Source organism: Gopherus flavomarginatus, chromosome 4 (assembly GCF_025201925.1).
Source record: "Gopherus flavomarginatus isolate rGopFla2 chromosome 4, rGopFla2.mat.asm, whole genome shotgun sequence".
Lineage (NCBI taxonomy): Eukaryota > Metazoa > Chordata > Testudines > Testudinidae > Gopherus > Gopherus flavomarginatus.
The window spans coordinates 50,569,156-50,582,658 of NC_066620.1; the positions used below are offsets into that span (position 1 = coordinate 50,569,156).

The window sequence follows — 13,503 nt, forward strand, 5'->3', positions numbered from 1 at the left end:
CTATTTTCACAGCTAAGAGTTGCTAATATGTCTTGGCCAGTTTCCCCATGGGTACTTACAAAAATATTTCTGCCTACTAAAATATTTCAATTGGATAGCTGTCCACTTCCTCAACCAAACTGCTGTGTAATAATGTTGTTTGCTGTTAAACATTTGCCATGGTGCACCCCAGAAGTGGCTGGATTTCAGGTAAAGCAGCAAAGAGTCCTGTGGCACCTTATAGACTAACAGACGTATTGGAGCATGAACTTTCGTGGGTGAATACCGACTTAGTTGGATGCATGCATTTCAGTTGTGTAAAATGGTCTCTGCAAGGTATACACTTCATTTTTCCCCTTCCTGGAAAAGTGAGAGGCTCGACCAGTGCTTGTGAAGTGTTCTGAGATCCTTAGCTGAAAGGTGGTATAGAAGTGCTAATTATGATTATAATTGTATGCGGAAATGTTCACAGTCAAACATTTCAAGCCAATGGATATAACTACATTTTGTTCAAATCTGGAGCATCTGCAAGTCAGAGTGGCATGTTGTTTACGTATGGCAAATTACAGTTTGCTTTGATTTTTTTAGAGTGATATTTTATAAACAGTGCTTCTCTCCATTTTAGGTTGTGATGATGCATACTCCTCAAGTGTGCAATAACTCAAAAATCAAATAATAAAAGCCAAGCCAGGAAAAGTTTTATATACTGTGTCACCCTTAAAAATATTTTGGTTTCTTTCTGTCATTCCTTTATTCAAGGAGAAATTTCCTAGAATTGTTTAAAAATGTAGAAGGTACCATTTCCCCCTTCCCTTGTCTTTCAATGGCATATTACTTCTTAAAAGATTGCACAATACAAAAATACCAAGAGCTATCCTGATAGCTTGTCTTAATGGCTGAAACAATTCTTGTCCCTGAATACCATTCAGTTGAGTAGCCTTTGTGTCATCAGCCAAAGTCTCCAGAGAATGGCCAGCACTGAAGGTGAGAAATATGTTGGGCACATACAATGACAAAATACTATCAAGAAGATAGGCTAAAAAGCAAGAAAAGCACACATTAGCACTTCTGTGATGGCTCCAGAAGGGTCCACAGGAAACACAGGTTGACCCTGTGCAATAAGGGCTATAACCTTTCAGACTGTAAAAGGCTGAGAGGCTATTTACTGTCAGTTTTAAACCAAGCTGTTTAACCCCTTTGGATCTTGAAGACTTATCAGAGCTCTTCATTACCACCAATCTATATTATTGCTCCCATGGACTATTTACTTCCATTCATAAAAGCTGGTTCAAATAATATATTTTTTAAACAAACAAACAAAGAAACAAACCCAGAACATGTAAAAGGAGTCCCCTCCATAGGAAATGAACGATGGATTTAGTTATTGATGGAGAAATCAAATAAGTGCTTCTAGATGGTATTAATATGATCTTAAAATAGTGGGAAAGTTTTCTTTTATGACATTGACAGAGAGGCAATGATTTTGAGTAATGCAGGTTGATGGGGAGATGCTTTAAGATTAAATAAGTGCTATATAAAGGCTTGTCAGAATGAATTCTAATATGCTATGAGACATTTTGCATATTTAAGAGTATGCAAAATGTCTTGTACCACACTGGAATTCATTTTGACAAGGCTTTATATAGCATTTATTTATGCTTGTACTCTACTTTAAGGGAAAAGGGATAATGCTTGCTACTCTTTGAATGGAAGTAACAAAAGGTAATGCTTATTGATTTGTTTCCCTCTTACAACAAAAACGAAAAACAAAAAAACAAAACCACAACACAAAAAATAAAATAAAAGCAATCAAAAGTGGAAGCTTGTTTAATATTGCTCTACCATCATCCTGAAAGGCATAATCATTTGAGTTACACATCTGAACTGATTGGAGTTACAGAATCATATCTCCTTTTTGCATTTAACAATATATACAATATAAAATAAATACATTTACACAAATGGACATTGGTTGGAGCACACGGTATGATACACATCACAAAAATATACAGTTGATTGCTTTACAGATGTGAAGCCATCTACAGCTATAGACATGGTAATTTTACTACTGGCTATTATGCAACTCCTGGATTATTATAAGCAGTTTAATTTTTTTTTGTCCTTTTGCGATCTTTGCACGATAAGATTGCCATAAAATGTTTTCCTAGGCAGGTAAACAGAGACGCTTAAATAATTAAAATACAATCACCAACACCCATTTTCTCTTCTATAAGAAAAATAGCAGTTTTAATTTTTTATATCTTTTTTATGTTATCATTTAAATGCAAAATAGTGGAATAAATACAACAATCTGATCTGATTGAAACAAATGTGTAACTTCTGGGAGTCACACAATCATATTGCTTTAAATAAGAAAAAAATAAAAAAAGAAGCAAAAAATAGAAATTAAATCATTATGGCTAAACAGACACCTTTTGAAATTTTCCCTATACTTCACATTAAGTAAGTGGTCTTGAAAGAACTCTCCTCCAGCTAGGTTTAGGATGAACATTATTATAAAGCCTGTGCAGTTCTTTTAGCCATATTTCAGTTAAAGTTTTTACAGTCTTGAGACACTTGTTCTTTTGCAGCTCTAAAAAATCACTAAAAATGAAAACTGATGTTTGCACCATGTGCCTTTAACACATCTCCATTTTTGTGTGGTTTTGTATTTTTAGTTGATTGGCTTTTGACCCTGAAGCCCAAGTTCTTTAATGTGATACAGCAAAAACAATACTTATATTATATATTTTTATATATATACTGTAATTGAACAGTAGTAACTTAAACCCTGCACAAACTATCTGGAAAATAAACTTTTTTATTTTTGCACTCTTACATATATAAATAATCTTATAGAATCAGCACCTTTTTTCCCAGGAGTTGTATTTTTTTTGTCATTTTTAAAAGGGATGTGCCAATTTCTGAACTCCTATCACAGCTATAAATTTCAAGTTATTGACCATCTGAATGAATTGCTAATGATGATTTATCTAGAATCACACTACAGTCACTTCTCTACTGAGAAAACACAATCTACAATATAGTCCCATATAGCTAATGTTCGATACACAGTATTTTCTAGCACAAGGCTGATGCACCATCAGCCTACTGTATCTGTTTAAAGCACACAAAGTAGCAATAGTTTTGGAAACTTGTCCGCACCAAAAAAGTTTTGCAACAACACAGAGCGAGTTAATAACAACATCTGAGAGATGATTGAATAAAAGCTATATTTACAGCATTTAAAAATTAGACATCTATAATCTTGAAATAGTCAAAGTTTTATTTCTAAGCTATACATTGGTATTCTATAATAAACTATTACAGAAATTATCCCTTGTTTTGAAAATATTATGATTTCAATGTTTATCTGTTCATAATGAGTACTTGTTTGGAGTTTTGATCTCTTAATTATTACTAGGAAGAACCTTATTACCAGTAAGGAATAGAATATACTACTGTAATCTCCTGAGGAATTGTACATCCAATATTGTCTCTAATTCTACCCTGTGTCTATAAGCACACACCACAAGAATCCAAACACCACGAGAAGAACAAGACAACAGTCTTTGAATGCAACATAAAAATTCAGAAAAGCACAGCAAACATGAAACACTGAAAAGCTGAACTACATTTCTTTTGTTTGTTAGGATTACAATTTTAATTACATCTGTGTACATAGAATAAGGATGTTCACATAGTACAGGGAGCAGCTACTAACACTGGTACATTGGTATAGCATTTGATGGAGGTTATTGTTTATTGGTTATTTAGCGACTGTAGTTTTCTGGGGGCATCTAATTGGCCTATACATTAGATTACACCTCTTAACAGTCTTGAAACTGACTGACTTTCATGCTGTGACAATACTGGTTGAAAAGCACATATATTGATTTAGCTACTTGTTAAAAATTGCAATTTACAAAATAAAGTCTAAATTAATAAAGTGTAGAAGTGTTAAATTCTTGAATTTGGTCAGAAGTCTACTACTCTGATTTCTTAATTTTGCAAACATTGGCATTTGCCTTATTGCCTCTAAGCTAGTATTGGTTCACAGGTCTTTGTGTGAGACTGTTATAATTTTGCAAGTAACAGGCAGTATCCCATTCATTTACAACTGAATCAGTTAGAAATCATGTAGCAACTGTACATTTGTACAGTCACACTCTCTTACCATCTTTATAGATTTGTACTTGACATTAGACTACTCAGATATACTGTAGGTGTAATCTAATCCTTTGTGTCAGTGAACATTTAGTTAGAAACTGGAGCTCATGTTAAGAAACTGGATGTTTTGGACCAGACTGGCACACAACATAAATTGCATCCGTGATAATATGCACCTTCCCTTCAACTATTGCTTTAGTAAGATAAATTCCCACATTAATAAATGGCTGAAAAGTGGTAAAGCTGGTACAAAAAAATCTCCATTAGTAAGAAGAAACAAAACATTTAAAAAAAATCTTCCTTCAGGATTCATTTGTCCTTCATTATTGTTCATCATTGTTCAAGCCAGCACAAAAATGCAGTATTTTTTCTCTCTCTTTAGTATTGCATGAATGAATAAAGCTTAAACTATTCCCTGAAAAAGTTACATTGTAGCTAACCTAAGAAATATCTGGAAGACTTGAAAAAACAATTAAGGAATCAAATGGCTGTAACTGATCTAGATGGAAAATGCAATGATAAGAAGCAGCCGATGCATCGTTCCTTAGTTGTCTAATTAGAGACTGCTCCTATGAAATCTAATACTGCATTCAGTCAGTTGGTCGTGTTGTACTGTACTGCAAGGTATGATGGTTCTTTCTTTGATTCCTTTGTCATTGGGGACATTATAGTTCATAATAAGTTCACTGGCATCCATATTATGGATTTCCATCCTTTGGCAGGCCTGGCTTCCATCTCTCTTCAATTAGAGACCTCTTTTAAAAAGTTCAGCAGCAAAGGGAGAAAAAAAGGAAAAGGAAGAAATAAAAGAACAGAAAAGGAAAACAGAAAAGGAAAAAGGAAAACTGCATCAGATAGACACAGAAAAAAGAGTTGAAAGCTGCTTCACAGTCTTGCTGCTAAATATCAGTGCAGTCATTTTTTTCCTTAATTAAACACCAAGTTTCTTTGCCATTATTATCCTGTTTATTTTCCCTTTTTTTCAATGAGCATGATGGGAAGGCCCATGATGCTTTAGTCAGACCTTGGCCTCCAGCATTTCCAAAAAAAGTTTGTGCATGGGGACTTTGCCTTCCAGTTTGATGTTGTAGAAATGCTGCACAGCCTTAGTGGAGGTTTGCCTCAGAAGTGGGAGAGTCATCAGCATCTTGCCAGCTCGGCGTGGGTCTTCCATATGCTGCCCAGCCTCGTAATCCTGTAGAGCCTCATGTAAGACATCCTGAAGTTTCTGAACTGCTTCAACATCCTCTATGTGCATTGAGTCTATAAAACAAAGGAGCGTCATCAGTTTTTAGTTCAGTGTGCCAGAATGTTGAATTACAGTGTAACTGCTCTGAACTGTAATTCGCACTGTAGTAAGTAACCGTACCATAATTGATGGATTTACATAGTATTTTCCATATTGTTTTAGGGATAAGCTAGGTAATTATCCACTTACTTCTATATTGACCTTCAGGAAAATATTTGGGTCTCCTTGTGTAATTATACACATGGAATTGCCATCTGTGAAGGTGCTAAGTTTATGTATATCAAAAAAAGTTAAAAACTATCTATGCAACTTCATAAATTAGTTCATATAGTCATTTTCTAGCTACATAGACACTATAGTAATGAAAGGGCAGAGTCCCTCTCAGTCACAGCCCATATTGCTAGGTCTGCAAGAATGACTCCCTTCAAAAAGTGTGGCACCAATCCATGGCAATCTCCATGGTTACAGACCGAGATGCCATTGATCAGAAAAACAGAGCCATTGGTCTGTCGCACTGGCTGACACAAAGAAGACGTGTGTGTGCACGTGACTTCTTCTTCCTCCCTCATGGGCTAGCAAGGAAATTTCCCTCCCAGTCTGTCATCCTTACATAGATTTTAATGAAGTGGTTCTCAAACTGTGGTCTGCAGAACACATACGGGTGGCGCTTGGAGCTGTCTCTGCCAGGGCTGGCGCTTCCATTTAGGCGACCTAGGACGCCAGGATTTGGGGGGGTGGCAATTCGGCGGCGGGGGGTCCTTCTGCGCTCTGGGTCTTCGGCGGCAATTCGGCAGCGGGGGGTCCTTCCGCACTCTGGTCTTCGGTGGCACTTCTGGGGCGGGTCCTTCACTCGCTCCGGGACCCGCTGCTGAAGTGCCCCGAAGACCGGGAGCGCGGAAGGACCCCCCCGTCGCAGAATTGCCGCCGACCGGGAGCACGGAAGGACCCCGCCTAGGGCGCCAAAAACCCTGGCGCCGCTCCTGGTCTCTGCCTCGTAACACCGACATATCTTGCTAGATGTAGCCCACCCAGAAAGTTTGGATCCTATAGAGTTACTTCTGCCAATTAAACTTTTTAAAAAATCAACAAACAAACCAAATGCCTCTCTGCATCTTGCCTGGCTACTCTATATCTATCTCTGCCAGCTGTTATCAGATTTGAATAGGAGATCTAACCAAAGCATATAGGAGGAACCAAACTGAACTGCCAAGTGACCTAGAAAGATTTGAGCAGTGAAAGCTGCAGGCAACAAAGGGAGATTCAATCCAAACAAATGTAAAGCCCCAGACAGCACAGATATAAAGCAAGGAGATGTAATCAAGAAGCCAATGCATTGCATCAAAATGGATGTATTTTAAATGTGTAGTCCTAATCCTATGACTATTTCCTTTAACTATAAATACCGCAGAGATAAATAATGGGAGCTTTGGGGTGGGGAAAAGGTGGTCCACGAAAGAAGTGGTTCAGAGTATGTAAAGGTGAGAGAACCTAATATGTTATCCTGAGGGCAATGATGGGCATGGGGCACATCATTTGCAATTGATTATCCTTCCCTAGAAGTCAAAAAGTCATTCTCCTAAATTGCCTGGATATGGTTTCTGAAACGAAATTTGTTACATAATAATAATTTCCCATTCTTTTTGTCTGTGTTAGCTCTTAGTCGCTTTCTTATATCTTCTAACAGGATTGAGACTTAACGCAACTCAATACTTAGCACAGGGACCTACTAGCCACTTTTTCTCCCTTGCTCCCCAGCAGCTGGGAGATGAAGGCGGGGAGAAATGTTTTTTCTTCTGTAACATATATCAACACCATCATCACCAGAAGACTGATGGGAGGTTGATCTGGGACACCCCCTAACTCTCTGAGGTAGAATGAGTGGTGTTTCCAGGGCTTCTAACCTGACATATGGTAGGCCTTAGTGTGCAAGCATTCTTTGATTATGTGGGGAGACCAGCTGGATCTCCAGGACAGTTGTCAAAGGTGTGTTGAAAGAGAGTAGCCATCGGCACTCCCCTCCAGTTACCAACACACAGATTGGTGCATCATCTTAAGAGAGCTTGATAAAATACCACAGCCTTATACAGTATTTATCATGAGGGTTAACTCAATCAAATTGTGGCCTTACTGCCTATTCAGTTAAGAGAATGGACCACAGGTAACACTATGGCAGATGGGTGCACACTCAAGGAAATCAGTGAAGTTGTTAAGCTTACACTAGGGTTGATTGTGGGGTATTGAGTCCATGGCATTTTAAGAGTATTTCCTCAAGAGGCCCATTAAATATAAAACCCATTTTCATAGCATTGTAGTTTTGATTTTAATTTTTGACTATTTAGCAAAGCTCTGTTTTCAGATGGAATGATGTTTAAGTGAAACTTCTTCCTGTAGCCAAAATACACTTATATAATTATTTCTTCTCTTATATTAAGCAGCATCACATACCTGATGGCTGACACAGCACCTGATTTGTCAGTTTTATCCTACAGAAGATAACAGTCTAGCAGGTTTCAGAGTAGCAGCCGTGTTAGTCTGTATCCGCAAAAAGAACTGGAGTACTTGTGGCACCTTAGAGACTAACAAATTTATTTCAGCATGAGCTTTCCGAAGAAGTGAGCTGTAGCTCATGAAAGTTTATGCTGAAATAAATTTGATAGTCTATCAGGCTGTGTGCCATGAGTTTAATTTTTGCAACTCTTACCTATCAAAGTAATTTTTGTTGAAGCATGTGGCTCCATTAGCTTTAACTGGACTATTTGTTTGAGTAAAAGTTACTCAAGTGAGTAACAATTACAGGATTAGGCCCAGGAACTTGAACTACAATCCTAGAGATAAGATACATATTTTCCACTAATTCATGTTTTCTCAGATAATTTCAGCATGTGGGAAATACAGCTCTTACTTAAAAGACAATGTGAAAAAAACATTACACACACAGATAGATAAGAGGTTAACAAAGAAAGGTTAATGTTCCATCTTGAAAGAAAGCTGCAAACTAAAAAAAAAAAGAAAATAGTTATAGCTCTTGCTCTGAAACAGACAATTATATACAAGTTTGGATCATTTAGCACGTATTACTGATTCTGATGACAGTTTATCTGTTAATTACATATAATGGAGTCCTATGGGGATTTTACATGTTTAATAATTCTAGGTCTCAGAGAATACATGCCCTAAGAAGCATGCAGTTACACATGTTATGCACACACTGCTGAGATTAGATACCGTGCACCAAGGTAGTCAGGTCTAAAAAAATTAAAAGTGAAAAACAAAAACAAAGTATAAAAAGGAGGGAATAAGGATTAAAAAATTTAAAAAGGAAAATCCGTAAAATTTTTCCACTGTTCCCATCACCCACATCTGCCTTTTTTGCTACTTTTGTAACAACAACTTCAACTTTCCCCTCTTTAGTATTAGTATGGAACCAGTTAGTTAATACTATTTACCTGGGACAATGAAAGGTAAATCCCTGAGTACAGACCACACACACACACACACACACACACACACACACACACACGTTCTGATCTTAATTACACACACACACACACACGTTCTGATCTTAATTATACTGGTGTAAACATGGAGTGCTCTACTGAATTCAACATTCATAAACAAACACTTCTTGATCGTCCACTGGACTCTGTTTAAAGTGATTTCTTTCCAAACATTTACACTGCATTTCAAAAGCCAGGTTCTCTGCTGTGCCAAGTTTCTAATTACAGATCCCTGATTCTCTGGTTGGGCTTGGGCTATTCCTAATGGAGTTTTAGAGCAATGTGGGTGCTGCTCTAAACTCTGCTGGCTAATAACAGTCCCCAAGGAACTGTCCATCAACCATGGATTGCTAAATCACAGTGTGTGCAGACTATGCCCCACCATGCCCTCTGCCAGTGCTATGCTTAGCGGCTGGTGTAGGAGCTGGGTATTCTGGCTCTGTGCCAACTGAGAGCTCTTCCATGTCAGAGAAATTCAGCTTGCCAAATCTGTCTGTTCTCCAGCCACTCTGTGCCAACAGAGGAGCAAAAAGAGGCCATAATATTCTAGAAATTGGCACTAAATGTTTGGCAATTTCTACCCTCTAGAAAATTCTCCAGATTGTTCCTAACTGGGTAGATTTTTGTTTTATGCAGCAGATGTGAAGTTTGAATTTCAAAGGGATGGGTGGCAGTCTGCATTGATATATGGGTTTTGTAATATTTTCCTCAGAGGAGTGGAAGACTTTCATTGAAATCAGTGGTGATCCTGTAGATCTGTAACAGTGCAGCTCAGATTACATTCTGGCCATATGGCTTTATGAATGCTTGCTGCCTGTACATTTTTTCCCTCACACTGAATTTGATTATGAGAAGAAAAAAAAACCACAGACAGAAAAAATGAAGGTGGAAAGCAAATCAGAATCTGTGACATGACATAGCTGTTACACCCCAGGGTCTCAAACTTTTTTACAGTGTGGACTACATCTTAAGAGAGGGATTGTCTTGCGGTTCCCCTCCTTTTCCATCGGTAATCATATAGCATCCCTGGGGTACACAGAGCTATTGCTTACATGGAAAAGTAATAGTAGCAATGTATTTTTTGCTGTCCTTTACATCGATTTGGCAGTGGAAAACAAAGTGACCAGCCAACTCTCCAAGGGCCACCCGCGTGTACTCTGCAGACAGCCAGTGGTTCATGGGCCACAGTTTGGGCAGCTGTGCCTTGGGAGATATAAAAGTATGTCACAGGAAATGAGGTGAGAACAAATAGCAGAGAGATATGGTCACAAACAGCTATTACAATCTCTTTGAAGACTTTGATTTAACTTGAAAGATTTTAAAATGATTTAATTGAATTACTATAATTTAACTTCCTATTTAGAGAAAAGATTCAAAATCATTTCAGCTTTACTCATCCTAGAGTCTGCTAACACTTAAATGCAAACTCACTAAATCTGGGCTGTTTAATTAGACCATGATTCAGCTGGCAGACTGTTCAGGAAAATATTAATCTCGATTAGGATCCTTCTTCATGTTCCAGCCTTGCTGTTTGGCTCTATGTCTCGTTCCTGGTTTTAAATGAATGTAGATCTTAATCAGGCTGGCATTTGTTCCCGGAAATAAGGAAAATGGTCCAGAATGTTGCACTGGCCCCGCAAAAGTAAAAAGAAATAGCTTCAGCAGATACAGAAATTACAACTGAATCCAGAAACAGATTAATTTATCGTTGACAAACCCTGTCTAAGCTAGTGTGATGGTGAGATCAATAAGAACTATTATAATTTAAGGGAACACAAAGGCTATGCAGAGACACAGAACGACTTAATATATCAGATAACATCTAACTATTTATTATGTTACATATAAACATTTTAAATGCTCTACCTGTGCCAGGTAAGTGAACCTGTGAAAATAAGATTAGAAAAATCATTTTCCTAGTAGACTCCCTTGGACGTCTTACAATTACCATTCCAAAGGGAAATGGTAGAAATCTACACCTAGATGTGAAATCCTTTCAAACCAGTGCCTAGATTAACAGTTAAATTAAACGGGGACATGTGTTGTCATTCAGAAGTACACAGATTTTCATCTTAAATGACCTACAAAAAAGCAGCACAGATTGGTGAGGTTGAAGATTTCTACAGCTAGGCAGGGGAACTCATTGATACTATGTCAAACACTGTGTGCTGCTCAGAGCAAGAGATTTCAGTGCTGAAGTGACGAAAGAGGTTGTTGATCAGAGTGTTGCAATGAAAGAAGGTAAAATCAACAATTTAGGACATCGACTCATTAAGCTCCGCTCTGAGAATCATCTTATCCTTGCAAATGCTTTGTTTCCCCATCACAGCAAGGAAAAATACAATGGGACCTCTTTTGATCAGCTCCACGGAAACCTGATTGATTGTATCATTGTGCAGAAAAGAGAGAAAACTAGATCTCTCACCTGAGAAAAACACTACAAAATCTAGATATCAACTCAGATTACCATCTACCTTGTTTAAAATTCAGGCTTCATCTCAAATGAAGAAAACAAACATCTGGTCACCCAGGAATAATCCAGGACACATCATAGAGCATGGAAACTAGCAAATGTTTGGCATGAACCTAAAATGAGGGAAGAGAGACCACTCTAAAATGGTACTTTGTACTCTTTATGTATTTAATATCACTAGGAAGAAAACATGGAAGAGATGAAACACATGGACCTCAAATGAAGCATTTCTGCATTTCAAAAAATAGAGACTATCTAAAGCAAGAAAATAGGAGAATGAATAAAGTAACAGGGATTATGCAGCAGTGAGCAGAAACATTCAGATGCTCACAAGACACGATACAGAAGAAAACTTCAACAAGTAGGGACAGAAACTTGACTGAAAGCAACCACTGGGCTATACTGATGGTTCTGTATAAGTAATTCACAAGTCAAAAATGGATACAATCAAGTTAAGCCGTTGTAAGATCCTGACAGAATTTGATGAGATCAAGAACAAGTAGAACAGTAATTACAGGGCTTTTAATGCAACTCTAGACAGCACGATCTAAATTTGGATTATGTCTCAAATAAAATGAATTTGGTGGTCTGACTCTCTTCTCTAACTGGAATTAATGAACCAAAACAATATTGCACAAATCCCCACCATTTTGCAGTATCTACTGAGGGGTGCGCTGTTCTGAAACTGAAAAATTACTGCATGTTGGGATTGAGATGCACGATAGAGTTGCACAGGGAAACTTGCAAACTTTGCAAAGTGCTTGTCCGCTGCATTATTTATATTTAATTTCATAAGTACTGCAACTCAAAAAAAAAGTAATAGAGCCCCAAAAATGTAAAAAAAAAAAGTTTTTTTAAACTTGAAAGAGATCCTTTATAACCATTAAACAAACTGTATTCCTGGTTTGTTTATCCAGCCTCTTTTGAGAAAAATCTTCATAATTAAGACTTCAGGAAAGCACTTGAACACATGCTTCAGCTCATCCTTATTTAGGACTTTAACCCGTGCTTAATTTTGAGTATGTGATTAAGCACCGTTCCTGAATAAAGATGATTTCCTGAGTCTGAGGCCTGAGGCTGGATATAGGAAGGTAGACAAGTAGAATACTTTCTGCAGCTAAAGTGATTGGGCAAAAATAGTCTGAAGATAGGATTATATCTGATTATAACATTGGGAAGCAGAATTTATCAGCCAGAATATACAAGGGAAATTAAAGAGAAACAAATTAAGAAGTTCTCTTAGAAGAACTCTCTAAGAAGTTCAAGGAGGGCATGTATAACAAGCAAAGAGAAAAAAGAATTTCGATCAACACACACGTAATCAGGAATGCACTGATCTGGCCTACTTTTAAGTAGAGACATGAAAGCTGAATTCTCAAGAGAGTTTACATGCGGCCCAGATAATGCTGACTCAGGCTCGTGGGGTTCAGGCTCCACGGCTGAAAACTGCTGTGTAGACTTTCAGCCTTGGGCTGGAGCCCATGTTCTGGGACCCTGAACTTCTATGCAGCAATGTTTAGCCTAGGGTGACCAGACAGCAAGTTTGAAAAATTGGGACGGGGGTGGGGGATAATAGGAGCCTATACAAGAAAAAGACCCAAACATCGGGAACGTCCCTATAAAATCAGGACATCTGCTCACCCTACTTTAGCCCCCACAGCCCAAGCCCCGTGAGCCCAAGTCAGCTGTTCTAGGCCAGCAGCAGCAGGGTTTTTATCCCTACATAGATGTACCCCTGATGTAGGATGGAGAGAATATTTTAAAGATGGTGACACTGTAACACACAGAGTGTAAAAATGAATTCAAGAAATACTTTAATTCATGGTAATTAAGGTGTGTAGGGGGATTTATGGTGTCATGAAAAAACAATAAGTTTAGGATTAAAATAGATTTTAAAAGGGGGGGCGGTTGTCTTTTCTTTCACCTACATTCCAAAAGGAAGCACAGGGTCAGGACAACGAATAAGTAGACGGGACTTCTACCAAGGAGAGATGCAAAGCGTCCGGAGAAGGGATGACTGCAAGACTGAGTAATAGGACAAGATATTAAAAAAAAAGACAAAGCTGCATGGATAACATCAAGGGTCCTATTCTTCGACTGCAGGATACAAATAATGGTTGTAATAACCAATAAGA

At 37.8% G+C, this 13,503-nt stretch overlaps 1 protein-coding gene across 7 annotated transcripts in view; it reads right to left on the reverse strand.

Annotated features, from left to right (window-relative positions):
* Positions 1-1,807: 1,807 nt before the first annotated feature.
* ESRRG (estrogen related receptor gamma) overlaps positions 1,808-13,503 on the reverse strand; it is a 489,078-nt gene continuing 477,382 nt past the window's right edge. For all 7 annotated transcript variants that reach the window (XM_050950238.1, XM_050950240.1, XM_050950241.1 and 4 more), the window contains one exon: positions 1,808-5,412. In XM_050950238.1, the coding sequence (XP_050806195.1) occupies positions 5,168-5,412 (245 nt within the window). In that variant the 3' untranslated portion in view covers positions 1,808-5,167. The remainder of the gene's footprint in view (positions 5,413-13,503) is intronic.